General features: G+C 41.2%; 1 protein-coding gene across 15 annotated transcripts in view; it reads left to right on the forward strand.

The window, feature by feature from the left end:
• The window catches only part of ZNF385B (zinc finger protein 385B), a 319,282-nt gene that overhangs the window by 289,612 nt on the left and 5,244 nt on the right, over window positions 1-24,426 (forward strand). For 14 of the 15 annotated variants that reach the window (XM_061608316.1, XM_061608308.1, XM_061608301.1 and 11 more), the window contains 3 exons: window positions 17,586-17,846; window positions 20,513-20,691; window positions 21,757-21,858. In XM_061608316.1, the coding sequence (XP_061464300.1) occupies window positions 17,586-17,846; window positions 20,513-20,691; window positions 21,757-21,858 (542 nt within the window). The remainder of the gene's footprint in view (window positions 1-17,585; window positions 17,847-20,512; window positions 20,692-21,756; window positions 21,859-24,426) is intronic. The other variant, XM_061608302.1, reaches the window with a different exon arrangement.

The following is a 24,426-nucleotide window of genomic DNA, read 5'->3' on the forward strand; positions in this document are numbered from 1 at the left end:
TTAAATATAGCATAGTCAGCTCAGATATGCAAAGATGGATGGAATCCAGAATTTATTCCAAGGATGAAGTTATCTCCTGGTAATATTTTGCTTAATTTGCAACTTACAGATAGTCATCTAGCTACCTAGAGGTAAATGCAAGCTCTTGATACAGAAACTAGAATACAAACATGCTGGGTATGATCTAGAAATATGGGCACTCAACAGTGGGCTGTTCACAGTGGGGGAGAGTGGAATGGGAGGAGTGAAAATGGTTGAGAAATGTGTTGCTTTGTCAGAGGCAAAAGGGGGGATGTGGTTAGGAATTAGGTGAAGAGGAAGTTAAAAGAATCTATGGGTATGGCAAAAAGATGTAGAGTGTGTGAAAAGAATCCATATTTTACACAAATCCCATTGCCCCTGCATTTGATTCAGGGATCAAGAAGATCTTTAGCTGTAGAAGCTTAAAACAGTGCCGAGAAGGACTCTGATAACTACATGCTGCACCCTGTGAGCACCTACCTCTTGTTTGCTTGCCTGCCTGCCTGCCTACCCCTGCCTGCCTGCCAGGAGAATTGTGTCCACCTGCAGCTGTCAGAGGTATGGCCCAGCAAGAAGATCTTTAGCTATAGAAGTCCAAGTCAGTGGCCTTTGGCACTGCCTGTCTGATGCCATTAAGGACTTATGCTTATAAGTAGGCTTCTCGGGTGGCTGCTATGAAGGAAGACAGCTACTGTTGTGTGCTCATTAGAATGCCTGAAAGAACTCCTCCATCACCAGATGGGTGGCTAAATCACTTTTTCTGGAAAAGGGTCTTCTTTATAGTAGTGCCACAGTGGTAGAACTTTCTTCCCTTGGAAACATGGATGGTCATAACAGTGATGGGGTTCTACGTGTGATAAAGGCATATTTGTTTTCTCTAGCTTTTGGAGCAGCCTTTCCCAACCAGTGTGCCTCCAGATGTTGTTGGACCACAACTCCCATCAGCCTCAGCCATTGGCAATGCTGGCTGAGGCTGTTGGGAGTTGTGGTCCAATAACATCTGGAGGCACACTGGTTGGGAAAGGCTGTTTTGGAGACTAGGTTATGTTTAGATTGATTTGAAATTTGAGCCTGTTTTGTGATATTTTGGTGTTTATTGATACTGTTGGTTTTTTAACATTACAATATTCTGAATTGTTTTTATGATATTATATTATTCTTGCAATGGCAGCTGCTTTGAGGTCACTTGGTGATGAAAAGCAGCATACAGTTCTACTAAATAATAATAAATAAATAAAATTCAGCTTCATCTGCCTAGCTAACCAACTGATGTCCATTGTGAAACCTAACAAGCTTCTTCCCTTCCTTCTGATAGTGGGGAAATGGAAAATGGACTGCCTCCAAGTCAATTCCGACTTATGGCGACCCTATGAATAGGGTTTTCGTGGTAAGCGGAATTCAGAGGTGGCTTACCATTGCCTTCCTATACTGGGGAAGGGGGTACAAAATTGAATCCCTCCTATAGCTGCCAAACAGGTGATCAGAGCTAAGAGGGCCACTAATTTGATCTGGTGCTGGAGGATACACACACACAGCCCTGAAAGCTGGATCCAGTGCCAGTGATGATAAACCCATCACCCTTCTATAAACATGGTCCTCCATCCAGCTGAGGATACACATGTGTAGAATGCACTTCTTTCACCCATGCACCCCTTTCACATGATCAAAGCCCTAAGAGTGGCTCAGAATAATGAGCAAGACAGCCGGAGAGGGGGTATCTTGCCTGCGTAGTCAGTGTCCTGGGACTTTCTGACTGGGGTTTATTAACAATAATAAGCCTGCAGCAAATAACCCCTGACTCTTCCACAGGTATTCCTGGCCATGTAAACAAGCCCATGGGTATTCTCTCTAGCACCTTTATCAAGTTTTTGCTGGCTAATGTTGATTGTGAAACCTAGTGGGAGAGTTTGCTCTGGTCTTTCTGCATAAAATAGTAACCCCTAGTAAACCTCATGAATAGTCTGAAACATTACAGTCCCTTACAGAATAAACCATAGAAGCATCATTAGTTCCTCATGCAGTGGAATGGAATAGACTGTTATTTCTTTTTGAATAATTATAAGTAGATATTATGGAATATACTCACAACCCCTATGGCCCTTACCTTAGCACTTGTTTATAAATACTAGCTTAAATATGGAATATGATTAGAAATGTTTTGCACTTCACCAATTGCACTTTAGATATTGGATTAGTGGGTCAGAACTCAGGACCAACAACTGAGCTACGGCTGCACATCACTGAAAATTGGTAAAAATATGGATAAACAGTGGGTAATGCATATTTGAGCTAAAGATTGATCTCCAGTATGCAAAGGCTGAAGTCCACTGCAACATATGATTGTAAAGAATAAGATTATTACAAACAATTATTTGCATTTATTTATCACTTTTTTTCTCTCTCCAAGAACTTGGTGAGTTAGCTTAGTGACCGGCCCAGTTTGCTTCAGGGCAGAGGTACAAGTGATCATGTACAAAGCAGAAGCTTATAGTGGGCAGACAAGCACATGGGGCCACCCACTCATACAGTGGAGAGGTTTTAACAACACATCTGCACCCACACCTACTCAGAAATCCAGGGAAAATAAAAAAAAGGTAAAGGTGTCCCCGCACTTGTAGTGCAAGTCGGTTCCGACTCTTAGGGTGACTTGCGACGTTTACTAGGCAGGCCGTATATATGGGGTGGGATTGCCAGTTCCTTCCCCGGCCTTTCTTTACCCCCCAGCATGTGCCGGGTACTCATTTTACCGACCACGGATGGATGGAAGGCTGAGTGGACCTCGACCCCTTTTACCGGAGATTCGACTTCCTCCTTCCATTGGAATCGAACTCCGGCCGTGAGCAGAGCTTTGGCTGCATTGCCGCCGCTTACCACTCTGCGCCACGGAGGGAAAATAGTAGGAGAAAAAAATATCTTCCACACATGGGGGGAGGATGCCACAGACAACTGGCTCACCAGATGAATTGGTTTTCTGTCTACCACTTAACAAATAGTCATCTAGATTTAACCTTAATGAGAATTTCAACTTAAGTTTTCCAGTCTAAAACCAACACTCATGCAATTAACGTCACACTTATTGATAGAACATGCATTGTTCACACAAAAGTCTGGAAACTACATTATTAGCTATAAATATTATATAAAAATAGCTGATCTACTGTAGCATAACTTTTGCTGTACTCACACTCAGATTTAGGACATTCTCATACCTGAGGCTTAAATGCTTCCTTCCTTCCTTCTCTACAGAGTATGGATGTAAAGCCTACTTTGGCCAGATTTTCATTTGCATTATAAATTCCCATCTTCCTCTTTCTCTTTCAATGATCAAAGGCAACATAAGCCTCCTGTGTGAAAATGCCCGTTTGTGAAATGCGCAGCAAATAGAAGACCAGCAATCACCCAGCATAGGGTTCCTGCAGATATAAATGAGAGGTATCTGGCACTGAGAGGAAGAGAAGCCTATGCGCCTCTCTGTGCTGCAGATGCTTTCAGATACATTATATTTATGTCCCACCTTTCTTCCAAGGAGCAGAAAGTAGTATATATGTGCCTACTCCTAAGGAACATGAGCCTGGTTTTGGCAGCACATGCCTTAGTCACATCAAGACTGGATTACTGCAGTGCGCTTTACATGGGTCTATTATTGAAGAGTCTTCAGAAGCTGAAGTTGGTCCAGAATACAGAAGCAATAGTGCTAGTGGGTGTGCATCCATAGGGCTATGTTACACCAAATTTCTGTACTGACTGCCAATTTGCTTCAAGGTGTTGCCTATTACGTGTAAAGCCCCAAATGGCTTGGATCAAGGGTACCAGAGGATACTCCTCTTCCATACCTTCCTGCCTATTTCCCTAAGATCAGAAGGCACTTCTTTGTGTCTGAACCAGGGTAGAGTAGGATGTTGTTGTTGTTGTTAGAATTTTATGTTGGAGGATTTCATTTCAGTCCACATTTGGAAGCAAACCTACCCATTTCAGCTCCCTGAACCAGTACAGATCGGAATATAGATATGCAAATTAGTTTGTATAATTCATGAACAATACATGCACGGGGCAAACGGTACTGATGCACTTATGAGGTGGTGCAAGGGCTGCTCTCTTTTTCTTATTAACATTTTAGAGCTGATTAGAGTGGCTTGTAACATCACTGTGCCCACACATAAAAAGTTTTTTTAAATGTTCCCAGGAAGCAACCGTACATTATATTTATGTCCCACCTTTCTTCCAAGGAGCAGAAAGTAGTATATATGTGCCTACTCCTGAGGAACATGAGCCTGTATTTCTGGGAGCAGCCTTGTTTTTTCCCTGTACAACGTCCCTAGCAGCCTTACAAGGACATTATTTGGAAAAAGAAGATGGCTGCTTCTATACTTACTGGAAGCTGATGGGATGAAGCAAGAGTGATAGGTGCAAGAATTAGTAATTTAGTTTTAATATATACCCCACCTAGTCTTAACCATGTGAAGATAGTGGTATATAATTCCAACAATACAGTTGTATAGGAGAAAAACATACACACACACTTTCATAAATTCTCTCAGTGCAGAATAAATATTTGAGGCTCTCTGCTTTACTCTGCTTCATGAGCTACTAAACAAGATGAGTGCCCCAGCTATTCAAAACCATATGAAAATGAACTGTTTACTTATCAAATAAAAATAAGGATCCTTTGATCACGCCTTCTAAATCAAAACAAATATCCTTCAAAATCAAAGATCACAGATTTGAATTCCACATTTTTGTATTTTTCTTTGCGATATGAAGGAAAGAAAATAAATGCAAATGTTTTTACATAAATGAGAACGAGATATGCATCTCAGAGTATATATATATATAGGGCCTATTGCTCCTGTTGAGCTACTCTCTGCATGATCTGTTCCCACTGGTGTCAACTTCAGCTTGGTTGTGAAATGTCAACATTTAATCCTAACAGTTCATTTCTAGGATTCTACAATATTTTTGATTTTACACTTGCAGATTATCTCCTTGGATATTAAAGCCGTGGAACATTTATGCTAATTTGCTAAGAAAATCTATTTAGCATCTGGAAACTTGGTTGAAGGTTCTTGCATTTTCATTCAATATTGAAAAAAAGAATTCCATATTAGAGTTTTTCTTCTTCCCATCAACCCAAAATAGCTGAGGAAGAGGCAACTGGCCACAGCTTCCTAACATATGTACATAATACATATTCCCAGAAAAATCTCACACATGTGGTTGTCTTGCATAATTATATGCATCAGGGGAGGCCAACAACATTTCCTCCATATGCTCTGGACTACAACTGTCATCAGTCCCAGAATGCACAACCACTGATGGTGCAAGGTATAGTCCACAACATCTGGACAACACCTCATTGGCTGCCCTTGATGTACACACAAGTGGGACAATAATTTCTACACCAAAGTGTTTTCTGAGTACAAAGATTATAACTTTTCAAATGAACCCCAGAACTGGAGAGGCGGTATACTTAGTCAGTGCCAAGCAATAGTATCCCTGTTCCCTCTCAGAAAGAATCAGACCACCCTTCAAAACCACAGAAAATAGATATTGACTCTTATTTGGCCCATTTTCACCCCAAACCCCTGACTGACACCCAACAAGTCCTACTGAATGAGGCTATAACAGAGGAAGAGGAACATGTCGACCCAGTGTGCAGCAGCTGTGAAAAAGGCAAATTCCATGCTAGCGATAATTAGGAAAGGTATTGAAAATAAAACAGCCGATATCATAATGCCGTTGTATAAATCTATGGTGCGGCCGCATTTGGAATACTGTGTACAGTTCTGGTCACCTCATCTCAAAAAAGATATTATAGAGTTGGAAAAGGTTCAGAAGAGGGCAACCAGAATGATCAAGGGGATGGAGCGACTCCCTTACGAGGAAAGGTTGCAGCATTTGGGGCTTTTTAGTTTAGAGAAAAGGCGGGTCAGTGGAGACATGATAGAAGTGTATAAAATTATGCATGGCATTGAGAAAGTGGATCGAGAAAAGTTCTTCTCCCTCTCTCATAATACTAGAACTCGTGGACATTCAAAGAAGCTGAATGTTGGAAGATTCAGGACAGACAAAAGGAAGTACTTCTTTACTCAGCGCATAGTTAAACTATGGAATTTGCTCCCACAAGATGCAGTAATGGGCACCAGCTTGGATGGCTTTAAAAGAAGATTAGACAAATTCATGGAGGACAGGGCTATCAATGGCTACTAGCCGTGATGGCTGTGCTCTGCCACCCTAGTCAGAGGCAGCATGCTTCTGAAAACCAGTTGCCGGAAGCCTCAGGAGGGGAGAGTGTTCTTGCACTCGGGTCCTGCTTGCGGGCTTCCCCCAGGCACCTGGTTGGCCACTGTGAGAACAGGATGCTGGACTAGATGGGCCACTGGCCTGATCCAGCAGGCTCTTCTTATGTTCTTAAGAGGTCTTGCAGGCAACTATAAAACACTCTGAATAAGGTCCCGGGCCTAGATGGGTTCAGTAGCTCATTCTATAAGAAATTTAAGGAAATAATAGCCCCACACGTCACCTATTTATTTAATGTAATTTTGCCAGGAGGTCCACTTTTTGAAATGTGGCTCTTATCCCATATCATGATGCCTCCTAAACCTGATAGGAACAGAATATTAGTGGGGTCCTATCACCCCATTTCATTACTGAACCAAGGCCAAAAGCTTTTCACCTCCATAATGGCATCTCATCTGAATGCAGTTATATCTGAGTTGATTCATCTGGACCAGACAGGGTTTATGCCACGCAGGCATGTTTCTGATCTGGTGCGTCAACTATTAAATATTATGCATTATGCGACACACACCAGGAAACCCCTTGCCTTACTCTCCTTAAACTTTTTTAAGGTTTTCAACTGCCTGGAGTTGGGTTTCCTGGAGGGCGTCTTGGCAAAGTACCAATTGGGCAATAGCTTCCTCTCGGTGATCTCTATACATCAGCAATAAGGCGGTGGTCTATACCAACAACTTAGACACCTCGCATCTCAACTGATAGGGGAACTAAGCAGGGCTGCACCCTGTCTCCACAGCTCTTTGAGCTCTTCCTGGGACCTCTTGCTCAGAGAATGTGTCAAAATGTGGATATTATAGGATATCAGAAGGAAGGCAAAGAACAGGGGCTAAATATGTATGCAGTTGGCATGCTGGTGATGCTGGGCAATCTGGAGAAGTCTATGCATGCTTTTAAAGCAGAACTGGGGCAGTGCGCCCAGGTAGTGGAGCTGTAAGTTAACCATGATTAGTCTGCAGTTATGTTCTTCAGCATCCCTCCTTGCACGCAACTGGTGATTTGTAATAATACACTGGGGGTATGAATATGTAAGAAGGCTCTCCGTTATCTAGGTGTAATGATTCACAAGTTTACCTAAAATAAACTGACCCACCTATGAAATATCTTTCAATTAATTTCTCTGAGAGTTGTGGAGACAGATTTGTTCAATTTATTGGAGCACAGATCAACCCAAGCAGGCCTATCAAGTTCAGTTTGTAAATCATCCTCCCGCAAGCTTTTCAGACCAGATATTGGGTCCATTTGAGTGCCCAGCATAGTTTTGTAGAATGCAGGTACCAGTCCCTTACCTCCAACATCTACATCCACGATTGTTCTTTCAAAACTACTGAGAGGCCTAGTAGCATGAGTCTTAACATGCAGGACTTTAAGAAAGCATTCCAATTGGTGTTTCTGGAGTGATCCCAGATTCACATGTGGTATGTCCGCTCGGAGTTAGGCCATGGTGACCAGAGAACCATGAATAAAAATGTATCTCAAATGAAAGTTGTTCTTATCATGAGGGGGGATGTACAATTTACCCCTGAGCTATTTTTATTGTAATGTTGACTTGAAATTTAAGAAATGGATATCTTTACTGCTGATGGCTTGGCGACAAATAGTGCAGCATTGGAAATTGTTGGAGGGACTGAATAAACAGGCCTGGTATAGGAACGTGTGGTATGTCGCGATCATGGAAAAAATAGCTCATGAACTCCATCTCTTACAAGGAAAAGAAAAACCACAAGCCTTTGGTGCTTCTTGGATGGTATTTATTGAATATGCATCTGAATGTATATAAGCCACATCCGGCTGCTACCAAAACAATCTGGACAACTTGACTCTCTTTCCTTGGCTGACTTTCTCTGGTGTATAATTCTATTTCTGCAGACTTATGGTTGGTGACTCCTTGTGACTCCTTACCTGGAATTTGTTAGGTTTTGCTTTGTATTCTTGCTGATGTTTCTTCTTTTTGTTTTCCGGCAATAAAACTTTGTTAAAAAAGAGAGAAGACAGCCAGTGTGGCGTAGTGGTTAGAGTGTTGGACTATGACCTGGGAGACCAGGGTTCGAATCCCCACAAAGCCATGAAGCTCACTGGGTGACCTTGGGCCAATCACTGTCTCTCAGCCTCAGAGGAAGGCAATGGTAAAACCACCTCTGAACACTGTTTACCATGAAAACCCTATTCATAGGATCGCCATAAGTCAGGATCAACTTGAAGGCAGTCCATTTCCATTTCAAAAAAGAGAGATAAGAATAAAACCACCCAGTTTAAAACTATTTTGGAGCACAGTTCTTGGATCCTCCCTTGGACAGTTTTACCCTTCACACGGGATCAATTGCCTTTGCACTCCCACAGTAGAAATCGAAGAACCTTTACATTGATCCTCCTTCTTAAGTAAATATACTTACATAAGTCTTCACAAATAAGATAGTTGAGTAATTCACCACCTCCAAATGTCGTGATGGCCATGTTTACCATTACATGAACAAGCCTCAGCAAGTTTTGAGCTTGCACACTTACATCTCCTTTGGCACAGCCAAGAGCAGGAGATTGGAAACTCGACTTAAGACTAACCACAGTTTACTGTATCATGTGAACTCTAAAATGTTGTCAATCTTAATTGTAATTAGTTGAAACAAGCCAGCTTCAGTAACTATAGATTGAAGCTGACTTATTTCAACAAACTATAGTTAAGATTAATTGCAGTTCGCCCAGGTTCGGGTAACACAGTAAGGTGCAGTTACTATAAAATGGAAGGGTCAGCTTGCAAACTTCTCCTTGCAGCCACACCAATGGGGGAGGGGGGAGTGCTCTAGTCTGAGGTTTCCTGCAGCTTGTTCTGTGGTTTAGCATTAAGGCTGATACATAGCTTATTTGACTTTTTAAAGAGTTAAACAAATGGAAGATGAGACTATCGGTGGATTTAGAGAGGTCCACTGACTGGTGATTTCTTGATGCTAAAAATATTATATGAAAGGTATGATTGGTCTTGGCACCCAAGCTACAGCTGGCCAGCTATCTTGCCTCTTCAGCAGGATCCGCTAGTGTATATGTGTCATGAAGCATCTAGCTCAGTCCTGTCGACACTTACTGCCAGTGGCTCTCCAGGGTTTCTGACAGGAACCTTTACTAGCCTTACCTGAAAATGCCAAGGACTGAACCTGTGACCTTTGAGTGCAAAGCAGCTGCTCTGCCAGTGAGGAATGTCTCTTCCTTATGGCCCTTCTAGGAAAGAGCCCTTTGGCAGCCTTTTCATCAAGACTGACTGGAGAAGGCACCAGAGAAGGAGCAGCACAATACACGTTTCTTCCCTTTCCCCCAAAATAGCAGTGAAGGGAATATACCTTGAGGGGCAGTGCATTCCAGTAATACATCTAGGGATCTTATACAGGCAGGAGAGTTTTAGAAACTTTGTATGAAGAGAAGTGAATATAGCAGTGGTGGTAATTTCATCCTAAACCAGGTTAAGAGACTTTGCAAGAGACCTTGTTCTTAAGCTGACGTGAAATATCTCATATTCAGAGCACTCCCAGTCTTTTGCCAAGCAACCAGTACTTCTGCATAAAAATTGGGACAGAGAAGCCAGGGGCTGATGCTTCTTTTGTTCTCTCAGAAAGATGCAGGCATTTACAGAGCAGATCGAAGGGGAAAGCTGCATTTGTAAGGAAAGACTTGCAGTCCAGTATTGTAGACATAAGATAACTTAATAGATTACAATTGGACTTTTTGCTCACACCACACTTACACGCCTTACACATATACTGGAGGCCTCTTTAAGGAAATTTGTTCCTGTTGTTCCACAGGCATTGCACAATTCGATAAATCTAGATAAATTAATAAGCTTTTACTTTGGTAAGCCATCTTCCTCTTCAGAACATAGGTGATTATTTCTTAGGAGCATCTATTTTGAGATACAAAATGTAACAAGCACTCTTAAAATATACTGAGTGTTTTGGAATTTAATCTTGAATGTGTCCCCAGAGTGAGCCTTTGAACCTTGCCTTGATCTGTGTTTGCCCCTTCCTTCACTGAAAACTAGAATGCCACCCCTGAGTGATTCTGCTCCCAGCCCCCCCCCCAGTACATGCATTAGTTGTTGTTTCATGTAGCCTCTGTTTCATGTAGCTATCAGAATATAAGCCCTTGTATCTGCTCTGGAAGCTGCAACTAGTGCAGAATGCAGAAGCCAGACTGCTCACAGGAGCCGCTTACTGGCAAAATGTTACCCTACTGCTGAAAGAGCTGCACTGGTTGCCAATTTGCTACTGGGCCAGGTTCAAGGTACTTGTGTTAATTCACAAAACCTTAGCCTTTCCCAACCAGTGTGCCTCAAGATGTTGTTGGACCACAACTCCCATCTTCCTGACCATTGGCAATGCTAGCTGAGGCTGATGGGAGTTGTGGTCCAACAATATCTGGAGGCACACTGGCTGGGAAAGGCTGCCTTAAACAACTTGAGCCCAAAGGACCGCCTGACTCCCTGTGTTCCATCTCAATCACCAAGATCGTCTGATGGGGCACTTTTGGTGGTTCTCCAAGCCCCTGAGGTTTGGTGGTGTCTGCATGGAACCGAGCCTTTAGTGTGGCAGGCCCTGCCCTGTGGAACTCCGTAGAACAGAGGTTCAGCAGGAACCATCCCTCCTTTCTTTCAGGCGTGTCTTGAAGAGTGAACTTTTTTGACAGGCCTTTTAACATGATCCCCCCCCGCAACCAATGCAGTATTTATTGATGCTTTTATTTTATTTTTTTAATGATGCTTTTAAAGTTTTATTGTGTCTCAGTATGTTGTAAGCTGCCTTGATGTAAATTCTATGGAAAAAAGTGTTTATTTAATAAATAAATAAATAAATAAGCATGACTTTAAGAGAGCCAGTGTGGTGCAGTGGTTAAGGTGTTGGACTACAACCTGGGAGACCAGGGTTCGAATCCCCACACAGCCATTAAGCTCACTGAGTGACCTTGGGCCAGTCACTGCCTCTCAGCCTCAGAGGAAGGCAATGGTAAACCCCCTCTGAATACCGCTTACCATGAAAACCCTATTCATGTAGGGTCGCCATAAGTCGGGATCGACTTGAAGGCAGTCCATTTCATTTCCTCCTTTAAAATGGTTTTTTTTTTTAACAAATCTTCCTAAATTGTACATATTATTCTAATTTCATAACTGGCTTGATTAAGAGGTTAATAGGAATAGATTGTATGGAAAGAGTTAATAGATGTTCTGCTCCAAGCTGATTTGCATGCAGGTTTATTCTATTTCTTCCCTGTCCTGTTTTTTGTTTGTTTTTTCCGTTAAAGCCTCATTTCTTAATAGAAGGTACAACCGTTTAGGAAGTTGGTACTCTGAGTGACACCCATTAGTTTCTCATTATTCAGAAAATGGGGCAGTAAAGCAGAAAAAGAATTGTTTTAAAATTCCTTATCAGATCTGCCCAACTTTGTCTTAATGAGTGTCAAGGAGTAATGTGGTACAGTGTGTTTTTGTATGTGTAGTTTAATGATAATGAAATTTAGGATAGGAAGCCTTTACAATTGGAATAAGAAATGGGACCTCTAACAACTTTTTAATTACTCTCTTTCTGTTGTCTAATTCCTTGTGCCATTTATGGTATGTGCTCATAATCCTGCCCTTTATAAAAAAATATAATTACTTTTGCAAATGGGTTATCCTGAACCTTAAAAGATTTGGCCAGAGAGGGAGAAAGCAATATTTTTTCCCATAGGAGATTTCCTAATAAGTGTTATTCTGGAACAATTCCTTCCTTTAGTATTTAAACAGTTGGTTCACAAGTCATTCTCTATGACTGCCAGTTAATTGACTACTTTTCCAAAGTTTCAGTTGCCTTATTTTATGAAATAGCATGGGAGAAAAAATGCATTATAACCAACAGAAAAAGAAGCACCAATTTAAATTTTGTTTCAGATATGCCATGCATCTAATATGTCAACTGCAAACTATTGTTGACAATTCAGAGTTGTTGCTGCAAGTTAAATGTAAATATCACTGTCTGTCTGGAATTATTTATTTCATTTATTAGCAACCCATACCATCCCAGAAGCTTGTGGTGTATAAAAGCAGTAAAAATAATAAAGGTCATTACAGTAATAAAAAACACCCTCATTCCAACATTTTCTTGAGCATCAAAAGCCAACAGAAATTTTTAAAAACCTCTTGCATGACTTCTTGTAGACCCTCAAACTGAGGCCTGATTCTTGCGTTATGGTTTGTTTCCATTCCTGTCTTCATTGGAATCTATCCTAGACCATTCTGGAAATGTGAAGGAGAGGGGGGGGAAATCAAATTTAACCCATCTAGCCACTTCCAGTAATGTGTTTCCTATGTGATTTGACACACACGATTTGGATGTTAACCTTTACCAAGTTTCCAGGGAAAGAATATTCTGCAACTGACACAAGTGCTTAGATTAAAGGTACCTCCCTTGCCTCACCTCTATGAGGTGGCATGATTTGACTAAAACTGAGTGGATTTCATTAAAGTACCCCTGCTTTCCCATCTCTGCACATAGACACAGTTTAAGCACTGTCTAAAGTACATCGACCAACAATGTATTTCTGTACATCTTTGCCATTGTCTAACCATAGGCAGTAAACTCAAGACGTCATGATGAAACATAGAAGTGGAGCAAGCCTCAAGTATGTTGAGTCCAGAGCATTGATACCAATTTCATTACAAAGGCATGTACCTTTCAGAAAGGATCTTTAGATTGCATGTTGTAGTGCATGAGTGCCAGTGAAAAAAACATGTAAAAGTGTGCTTTGTGGCTCTTTATAGCATCATAATTATCCTTTCCAAAGGCCATTTTCTGCTACCTAGTTGTTTTCATGAATAGCTATAGAGAGCCATTGGAAATAGTCAACGTTAGATGAACAGTGTATCTGTTGCTCTTAGAATTCCACCTTCCTATATTTCCAGGAGATAAACCTCAGTAGATTAGATGAGACCTACAGGCCAGACATTTACTACCCTTTTATTCAAACAATGTGCAACCTGGTGATTAAAAGACATTTCCTCTTCCTTCTGGGAAAAAAAAGTTGTATTTGGCATTTCAAGAATAAAGCTGAACAGTGGCTGGACACTGACAACAAGAAGTCACCTTGGAAGCTGGAGTCTTTGATCATTATTTATAGTCTGTGACCAATACAATTAGCATTTTGTATGTATTTTCTATAGATATCTCAAAAGAACTCACAAGGAAAACAATACAGCTATCCCTTTCTAGGGTTTTATTATGATGTTTTTAGCAGCATTCTTGATACTGTAAATAGAAATTGCAGGCTAACTAGACCTCCATTGAATAAAGTCACAACTGCTGAATCAGTATATACAAGCATATATGTATATTCAAGCAAACTATTAATAAATGCATGAAAAGTACTTCAAGACAAAGATTCCAATAACATAATAGACAACAGCTTTTGTCATAATTCAGCCTAAAGCTATACATAATTAGAGGGCTTTTTTTTCTCAAGACCTCAGCATAAATGGATGATGATGATGATTAAGAATGAGAATGGAGCTGTCATTTCCCCCTTTTCAGGCAAAAATAGATCCATTATTTCAAATAGTTCATTACAAAACAAACCTTTCTTCTGTTCTTTGCTTAAGAGGCACAAGTATAAGGTCAGACCTTCAGCAGTTAGTGTACCAGAAGGCACAAAATATTTTCCCTGCCCATTTGTAGCGAGAGAATTTACAATCAAAATTCCTTCCCTTCCCTAAAGTGGTACCATAGTACCTTCCTTGGTAGCATAGTATTAGGATTCCTAGAGCTGTCAAAGCTTTTTACAACAGCTTGTACAAATTTTGATACAAGAATGAAGGGAGAATATAATACACTCTTGAGAAATATATTCCAGTAGGTACTGTCTACAGATGGTTTAAGAAATCTATGTATCTTTTGTAAGAATTGCAAAACTAATGAAAATCATGATCCTATGACTTGCTGCACTGTCCAAGGGAATAGCGAGGATGAGGTAGAGTCTGGACCACTGTGGAAGCACATCAGGATCAGTAGCCCAGGGCAAATTGGTGTCAGAGCTAACTGGGGATGACTTTCCTGGTTACCACTCATTTTACTCTGAATGAAGCTATAGAAGTGGTAAGCAGTCATACTGTTCCAATATGCTCTGCACAAACAAATAAGGTATAAATAAATTAGGTCTTCTGCATAGCCATGATCTTGAATATGCTAGATTAGAAACCTAGAAAAAAGTTCTTCCATTTTATATAAAAGGAAGTATTATATAGTATGTGTGTGATTGTGTTCACTTCTTTCTTTGAATTATATTAGAGGTGTCATGATTGCTTTCCCAGACTCTGACAACATGATAATAACTTATTCATTCCTTGCAAGTTTGCTGTCAGTGGGTTACACTCATTGTAGAACTTTGCTTTTTAAAAAATAAGGAACTGTTTGTTGTTATAGTGCCATCAGTGTGCGTAGCATTTTACAACGTAACATACAAAAAAAAATCCCTGCCTAGATAGGAGCTCCCTGTCTAGTATTTGACATGAGAAGAGGAAATAGAAGGAGGGGTGTAAGATGTGGGTGAAGGTAATCAGGGATTATGTCGAAGAACTAAAGAAAGATATAAATCAGGGGTTGCTAACCTGGGCCCTCCAGATGTTGTGAGCCCCAACCAGCATGGCCAATGGACAGGGATAATGGGAGTTGTAGTCCAACAGCATCTGGAAGGCTACAGGTTCCCCAGCCCTAGCTTAAATGCATGTGAAAATGCTTTGTTGGGTGGCATTTTAAGTACCTGTGTATGGCCTGGTTCACATGGCACAGTAATCTGGCTGCCAATATGCTTCCAGGCTAGATTCAAAGTGTTGGTATTAACCTATAAAGCCTTATGTGGCGCGGGACCACGATACCTGTTGGAACGCCTCTCCCGATATGAACCGGCCCATACACTACGCTCTACTACGAAGGCCCTCCTCCAGGTTCCGACTCATAGAGAAGCCCGGAGGGTGATGACAAGATCTAGGGCCTTCTCAGTGGTGGCCCCCGAACTGTGGAACAGTCTCCCCGAGGAGGTGCGCTTGGCGCCGACGTTGCTTTCCTTTCGGCGCCAAGTTAAAACCTTCCTCTTTTCCAAGGCATTTTAATTTAAGTTAACTTAATTTTCAAATTTTGCTGTATTGATTTTAGATTGTTCTCATTTTTACATGTTTTTGCTGTATTATATTGCGTGATTCTATTGTATTTTTGTGTTAACCGCCCAGAGAGCTATTGCTAGTCGGGCGGTATAAAAGTCTAATAAATAATAATAATAATAATAAATAATCCAAACTACAGTTTACCGGGACTGGGCAAACATGCAAGTTGCTGGCAAGGATCCACAGTTGCCTTGCTCCTCTTTGGTCCATTTTACTGCTGTGCTTTGCTGAACTAAGCCAAGGTTTACAGCTTGTGGTTAGAGAAAAGCAAGCTTAGCTTAACTCAGCGTGACATGGGAGCAAAACGGACCAGGGAGGAGCAAAGGGGGTGTTCCTCTCATCTCCAGGAGCCCACCCATTTGCACGGTCACAGTAAACTATAGTTTGGCTTACCGTGTTGTGCAAACCAGGCCTATATGCCCACATTACCACTTGCTGATTAATGGAGTCGTGAGTGTTACATCCAGCTTGATAATGTGTTACCTGGCAGGCTGTTAAAAGTGGTCTCATGTTCTTGTTTCAACTTTACGTGTTAGAATGACAATCTTTAGTCATTTTGGGGGGATACATTTTAAAGTTTTTAATTTGGAGTGATCAGTTAAATTGGCACGTGGGTATTACGCAGCACAATCTTAAATTGTGTTCAGTGTGGGGCTTACTCTCAGCAAAGTGCCAGTAGGATTGCAGCATTAATTTTGTTTGATTTTGTGGGGTATTATTATTATTTCCTGCGGCCAGGGCCAGCCCCAGGCATGCCGGGGCCCTTGGGTACCAGCCTGCCCTGGGCCCCTCCGCGATCCGCAGAACTTAAGCATCCATGGACCACAAGACAGAAGCTTCCGTGCTGCCCGCTATCCCCCCACTTCATCTACCTTTCCATTGTTTTTGCGGTGCGCGCAGGTTTGCCATCAATCAAGATGGCGGCCGAGGTTTCCCTAAGGGGCTGAAGCCTCTGCCACCATCTTTGTTGATGGCAGCAACGCGTGTGTGTAGCACGCATGTGTGCCATCAACCAAGATGGCGGCAGAGGCTTCAGCCCCTTAAGGAAACCTCGACCGCCATCTTGATTGATGGCAAATCTGTGCACCGCAAAGAACAATGGAAAGGTAGGTAAAGTGGGGGGATGGCCGTGCGCGGATCGTGGAAGGAGAGCGGAGGGCCCCCTGTAGCTCTGGGGCCCTTAGGCCAGTGCCCCACCTGGCTGCCCTTAGAACCGGCCCTGCCTGTGGCACATTAAAATGTTCAAACTATGTAGATCATCTAATCAGAACAAACCTTAAATGTGGTCTGAAAGGCTAGTGAGACCGCATATGTGCAGAAGAGCAACTGTACCTGAGACTTCTTGGTTCACAACTCAATTGCTTAGTCTTTAATTACTCCAACATTCACTGTGATGTCTTACATCTGGTATTTATTTGGGGGCTTATTTTGGTACGAGTCTTTGCAATCCAGTAATATAAAATCTGTGTAAACCAGGGATGGCTGGTTGTTGGACTGCAGCATTCCTGTCCATTGACCATGTTGGCTGGCACTGATGGGAGCTGGAATCCAACAACTAAAGGTTAGCCACCTCTGATTTAAGAACATGAGAAAAGCTTGCTGGACCAGGTTAGTGGCCCATCTAGTTCAGCATCCTGTTCTCACAGTGGCCAACCAGATGCCTGTAGGAAGCATGCAAGCAGGACCTGACCACCACAGCACTCTCCAGTCCTGCTGTTTCCAGCTACTGGTAAACAGTTTGGTGTGGGGAAACTAGGCCTCAAGACTGAGTGTGGCCCTCTAACCCTTGGGACTATCCCCATACTACTTCTCCAGGCCACACCCATCACTGGCCCCTCCTCAAGTGCTTTTGCCTGGCTGGAATGTGTCCTTGTTATACGTTGCTCAGTGTATTCCCAAATAAACCATATTAATGAAAGTCTGTCTATAGCAGTTGCTACCTACAGTTTAATATTAAATTCCTCCTTCCCTTGTAAGGCATAAGCTAACGGCTTCTTACGAAATAGCGATGAAAAATGCCCTAAAACATTGGTAATATCTGGTTGTCATGATATCATCAGAATTCAGGGAAACCTGGCAGCCTAATATTATTTTCCTTTTCTTTCAGAAGACAAGGCAGATCTGAAAGCTAACGGCTCTAGTCAGTTTCCAAATGCTGAAGTAGTCTCCTTTATATCTGAGTCTGGAACTACAGCAGCGCTCACTGCCACAGCAGCAACGCCCTCATCATCAACTTCTTCCAAGAGCACAAATGGGACTACTAATGCCATTTCTGAATCAGAAGAGGAGAAAGCCAAAAAATTGCTTTACTGTTCATTATGCAAAGTGGCTGTGAACTCCCTATCACAGCTAGAAGCTCATAACACGGGTGAGTATGTACCAGGAATAACTAAATGCATAAATGGTTTGTTTTGTGGGGGGGGGGTTTGAAAGAAATTAATATAATTGGCATTTAGACATGGCAGCATATGTAATACCTCTTTGTCTCGCCTTTATTTTTCTGAAAAGTAGAGGATGTTTTATTTAAAATACACAGTGGCAATTACTAGATTCCTGCCTGCAGACAACACAGGAAGCATAAATTCTATTCTTTATTAAAGCTCTTAATCGTCTGGTTATACTGAAATAAACATCAATTGCATGCTTAGTAACGCCATTTTCCATGAATGTCCTTGTTGCCTAGACTGATGGTTTCTCCCACTTTCCCAAAATCCATATTTTACCTTCTTAGTCCAGGAAATGCTGTCACAGAACACAAAATCAGAAGACAGTTTTCACTCTTAAATTTCAAGGTGAACCTTTGAGCGACATCTTAAATATTGCACAAGATAACAGCTGAAAAGGCCTTTCCTGGTGCTCGAAATGTAAGGTTTAACATTAATAAGCTACTGCTTATTAAGTGTGTGTCCCCATTCCTATGCAGGGCCTGCATGCCTTTATTGCTGATGCAAGGGATATCCACAGGAGGGGCACTGCAAAATTTTTAAATTGAGAAAGTCTCCAAAATTGCTCATCATCTGAATTTCTCCTAAGATTTTGGAGTTCCAGATTAACCTGGTCTTGTTTCCAGAGTTGAACCAATGTATTGAAAACCCTCTGTTGGAAGAATATTTTTTTAATTTCCATATTTTGTACACAACACTGTGCATGTTCAGTTTGCCTCAGCTTTCAGTTCCTTTGTGTCTTTTGAGAGCCAGTGTGGTATAGCTTTCAGAGTGTATCACTGGGACTGGGGAGACTCAGGTTCAAATCCCCACTCAGCCACGGAGATTACTGGGTGGCCTTGGGCCAGTCACTGACTTTCAGCCATACCTAATGTGCGGGGTCGTTAATGAGGATAAAGTTGGACAGGGATACTATGTACACTGTTTCAAGCACCTTGAAGGAAAGTGGCAAAGGGCCCTTCTGTTCCTGTGTGGGCTTTATAGTAATAGCCGCTATTTTGTATGGGATGTTTAAAAAATACATATAAATTTTTAAATTCTGTTTTTTGTTTCTGCAGGGTAGTGTAATAGTACCCATGAGTCTCTTCCCTCAAACTGTTTTTGTTTTTTTTAAAAAGAGCAACAACAACAAAAAGCCATGTGTTCCCTCTATTCCCCTCATGATAGTAACAAACTCCAGAACAAAAATTACATGTGCCTCTTTTCATGCACTCTTTACTTCTCATTTTCTGGTCAACAAAAGCTGCTTGCAGGACTTGTAAGTGCAGAAGGTGAAAGTTGTTGGAACCACAGAAACACAGCTGATGTGTCCCAGACACAGGATTGCTGGTTGAGAGTAATGTGGAGTGCAACAGGGGCATTTGCAAAGGAGAATAAGCGGACAGGAAGAGCAGGGTTGAATTTTTCCTTGTCCACCTGTCCTTTCGCACATCTTCTCCCTCCGACTTTATTCTCCCATAAAGCTTATTTCCAGTCTTTGAGCCAAATGAAGGACAAATGAGAAGAAAATGGAAGATTGGGAGAGAATTAGCATGTGAGGGAAAGGGTTGAGTATCTGCCTACTGATTCTTCCTTGCCATTCTCCCTTGTCTACCACATTAAGAGTTTTGAGAGAAACTCAGGATAGGGATCTCCATTGGAATCCCCATCCTTCATAACATGTAGTTCTGCCCATGCTTTCAGGTGTTCTCATGAAATCCCATTGTGTACTATTTCAGTTGCTGAAATGTAAGGTCTTTCAGCACAATCAGCTTTCTTCATCCTACCACTTTACAACAGAAGTAGCGTTTGTGTTTTCATGGAGCTTTCCGTAGCATACTTATGATATTTTCAGCATTAAATGTTAAATGATCTCTCATGCTTTCATTTGTAGTGCTGGAGGAACATGATTCTCTAGCACTTCTCCTTTGTGCTTAAATAAAACAAGATAAAAATGGTAAAAATGGCTCACAGATCAAGACAAAATAATTGTGAGGACAACTCTCTTCCCTGGAGAAAATATTTCCCTCCTATGCCAGGGATTCTAAAGTGGTGGATTGTGGAAGACTCTTTTGGAAGGTCATAAAGTTCCATATAGTTGGAACTATAGATGAGGTGGCAAAAGAGGGCTGTGGATAAGAAGGAATTATCTCAATCATTGCCAATACTGATAGGCAATTCCTGAACAATGTTGCAGTTCCGTGAATGGGTTTTCATAGTAAAGTGTTTGAAAACTGTTAACTGTACCGAACAGGGGTGAGGAACCTTTGGCCCTCCAGATGTTGCTGGGCTCTAGTTCCCATAATCCTTGACTATTGGCTATGTTGGCTGGGGCTGATGAGAGTTTTATTTATTTGCAAATGTATCTCTAGCGCCATATAAAAAAATCAGGGCAGTGTACAATGTTAAGATATAAAACACCATTTAAAATAATCCAACATCATCTGGAGAGCCAGAGGTTCCCCACACATGGTGTAGTAAAAGGCTCAGAGTAGGCAATAAAAAAATTCTTTCTTCATATTTACTCATGTAATAGAAACCGATGGAAACCATATTATGATTGTTTAAAGGAGAAACAATCTTTTGATGCTTTTCCAATATGGCTCGTCAGGTTCCAAGCACAAGACAATGGTTGAAGCTCGGAATGGTGCAGGTCCAATTAAATCTTATCCTAGACCAGGATCCAGACTGAAGACTCAGAGTGTCACTATGGGCTCAGGACTGCAAAACAAAACATTTCATTGTGAGATCTGTGATGTCCATGTCAACTCAGAAATTCAACTTAAGCAGGTATATTGACTGCATCAGGAACCACAAATTAGTATAGCACTTCTTAGGTTGATAGAAAATGGAGTCTTTCTTATGACATGTTCATTTTATTAAGTGGCTGAATTTAATTTGGCAGAGCAATTCCTTGAGCAGCAAATCCATGTCTACCTTTGCAAGATATTAGCACAAGAATCTGGTAGCAGATTTAGAATCCTAAATCTCAGGTTTTGCTTTTAAATTGGCAGACAAAAACTTCATAGATGTTCAAGAACAAGTCTGAAAATGTTTAGACCAGCCTTTCCCAACTAGTGGGCCACCAGATGTTGTTGGACCACAATCCCCATCTTTCCTGACCATTGGCAATGCTGGCTGAGGCTGATGGGAGTTGTGGTCCAACAACATCTGGTGGCCCACTAGTTGGGAAAGGCTGGTTTAGACCAAATTTGCTAATGGCTGAGAGCCACTTCCTTAAAATGTCTGTAAGTGCACAGCTGCTGACGGATAGTCACCCCTGCTGATAACAACAGCCTGTGTCCAGGTCAGGATCATTTCAGTCATGCTGGCTGCAGCCCTCGCTGCCTCCCAATAGTTCAAGATGTGGATGAGAATTCCCCTCGTCCCTTGATCACCACCCAGCACCTTTTCCTCTCCCTCTACACCTGTGTTCCTCTCCTAAGATACAACACATCCCTTTGATTTAATTGTCTCCTGATGGAAATATCAGAGTGTGCAGATTTTAAAGCAATAAGTTTAAGATTTTTTTTTTTAAATGTCCCCGATTTGCACAGCTCTGATCATAGGACCTGAATTTTCTGGTTGCATGGTTTTAGAGGGATTTTACTGCATGAATCTAAATTGTCTACTGGACATCTACTCAGTTTATTCTCTCTGTCTCTTGGAGTAAGTTCACACATTTGCATGTTCGTTGCATAATCCAGCATTGTCATACTCAAGAATAGACCCACTGAAATCACTGGACTTGTGTAACTAAAGTCTATTGAGTCTACTCTGAGTAGGACTACCATTTGATATCACTCAATACGAAATAACAACTTCTAAAGAGAACATTTTGTTTTCAATTTTCAGCACATTTCCAGCAGAAGACACAAGGACAAAATTGCAGGAAAGCCTACAAAACCGAAATATAGTCCTTACAACAAACTACAGCGTGGTCCAAGTATTCTAGCAGTAAGTGTTGCCTTGTCTGGTACATATGTACATGGGATCTGAACTCCTGTGAAATTCAGGTGTGTGTCAGATGTGGATCTATCAGTCCGCACAAAGAAGGTTTTACTGCTGGGGAGGAGGACTAAACAATGTGAAACGGAATGGGTAGTGTGTCTTCTTTTTAAAAGTGCACTCCATCACTTTTAAAGGCTAAAGTGTATTTCTGCCTTTAAATCAGCCCTTTGCAAAGCCATGTTATTCTGATGGTCACAACTGAACTGAAGGTGATAACATGCAATGCTTAAATTGAATTCTAGAGTGTGGAATAGACTCCATTGCATTTCTCTTGATTGTTTCTCACCGTCTTGCCCATTCCAATAGCAGCTATAAAAATTGCTATGATGCTACAAAAGGTTCAGAGTCCTTAAAAAGCAATGCTTATTTGGTCCTCATTTGCATTCTAGAACTCCTTTCCTGTCCATTTTTCTTTCGTGGGCCCCTCTTCTCACGTCCAGGATACAGTGCTGGAAGATTTTGCACTCACCTCTATGTTTGTGAAGGTATCTAGAAGAGGGGTGTGAACATTCTACAAAAGTAGTAGTAGCAATTATTTTTAATGAAGCTGGATTGCAGCCATGGTGTGTTGCAAGTCAAGAATACCTAAGAAACATATATATTCCATTTTAAAGTACGGCACATTCAAGGTGACCGTTAGAAATAAACAAACACTAATATCCCTGTATAATTATAAAGAGTAAAATTAAGATGCTTCAGGCTATATTCACTTATTAATTTCACAGCAGGAAAACTAAAATCACAGCAGGTACATGCCTGAGCACAAGACCCAGTTAAGTGTTTAATTTGTATCTGCAAGCAAACAGCGAGTTTTGGCAACACTCAGGACCAACTTCCTACCTTGCTGTTTGGACTGGGGGACTTTAGACTATCATTTTTGTCTCTAAAAGTGTTACACAAAGAGAGTGAATAAAGTTTACTACCTCAGAGGTGCTGTCAAGCAATTCTAGGGTGCTCAGCATACATTTCTTTCTTAATTAAGAAAGTGCATTGACCCCTTCTGTGTTCTAATTTTAGTTATATTCACTAATAGGCAAAAAAACTTGTGGTTTAAGAATGTACCTATAGCCCACAGATATTTCTATCAAACTTTAAAAAGCAGAGAAATTAGGCAGCTATAGTGAATGCACCAGGGGAGCAGGAGACCTGACCTCCTCTCTGAGATATTGGACTGGCCTACAAATTTGTCAAAACGCAAACACAATTTGGGTTGATCTTTCACAGTCCAATCCACTTGCTGTGTAGCTTGCAAAAATTTGGTAACGTGCCTGTGAGCATATGGTGAGTGGTGGCAATACCTGCCATCTCCGAAGATGGAGAATTATATTTTTATATGTTTGTTGGTCTTCTTACTTTGCTCCTTTCCTGTATTACTAATGTTTCTGCAGAGAATCTAAACTAGAAAATTTTATTTCCCTCATTATTCATCCTAGAAATCTGTGTCAAATTTATTTTTATTAATTTCAATGCCTTTTTATTGGTCAATGTCATATGATGGTGAAGACAGCCTTTTGTATTTCAAATTGTTGGTTATGTTCTATTTCTATTTTGCATTAACAGTTGAATCTGAAACTGCAGTTTGATGTAAAATCAGACTGATTACAATATGTTGCTACTTCAGCAATGACTCTAGCTGTTGGAAAAAAGAGGATGCATGTTTTCAGCCTGCTATGTTTAAACCACTTCATTTAAGGCAAGGTGGGCACGGTCAAAAACATACAGCACACCTAGAATTTTACTAGAATGTATTTCACCTCGCACTGTTTTATCTTATGCAAATTGAGACTCTCCTGAGGTCCACTGGAGACTATTCTGCTGAAGTCAGTGCCATTATTCCACAATTATGTTTGGAGTTTTTTTTAGTGTAAATTTTGCAAAGTGTTGCTGTACTTCACATATTCACAGAAACAGAAGCAAAAGAAAATGATTTCCGATAGGAAACTTCACTAAAATTGCAAAGTAAATCAGACATATTTAAAGTGACCATCTGAACTATATCCTCTGTCTTAATAATGTTGCTTCCTCCCTGCTAAAACAAGATCAGCACAGCACATGTCTTCTTTCTATTATTTGGGCTGATTGCAGGTGTTGCCACCATTCACAATATGCTCAGAGGCACATGTTACCAAATACGCAGAAAGTGGATTGGGCTGTGAAAGACTAACCCAAATTGTGTTAGTGCATTCACTGTAGCTGCCCAATTTCCCTGCTTTTTAAAGTTTGATAGAAATATCTGTGGACTATAGGTACATTCTTAAACCGCAAGGTTTTTTACATATTAGTAAATTTCTCTGCGTTTTAATCCAGGAGATAAGAAATGGACTGATCATTTGCATGCTTATTGAGTTAAGTGGGATTTACTCCCCTGTAATCATGCTTAGGATAGGTGAAACTGACCACAGGGGATGGGGAGGGCAGGAGGAGGAAGAGGAGGAGGGAGGGGAGGAAAGGCAGAGGGGAGGACTGGGATAGGAGCAGGCAGGAGGGGGAGGGGAGGAGAAGGATAGGTTTGAT

Source organism: Rhineura floridana, chromosome 2 (assembly GCF_030035675.1).
Source record: "Rhineura floridana isolate rRhiFlo1 chromosome 2, rRhiFlo1.hap2, whole genome shotgun sequence".
Taxonomy (NCBI): Eukaryota; Metazoa; Chordata; class Lepidosauria; order Squamata; family Rhineuridae; genus Rhineura; species Rhineura floridana.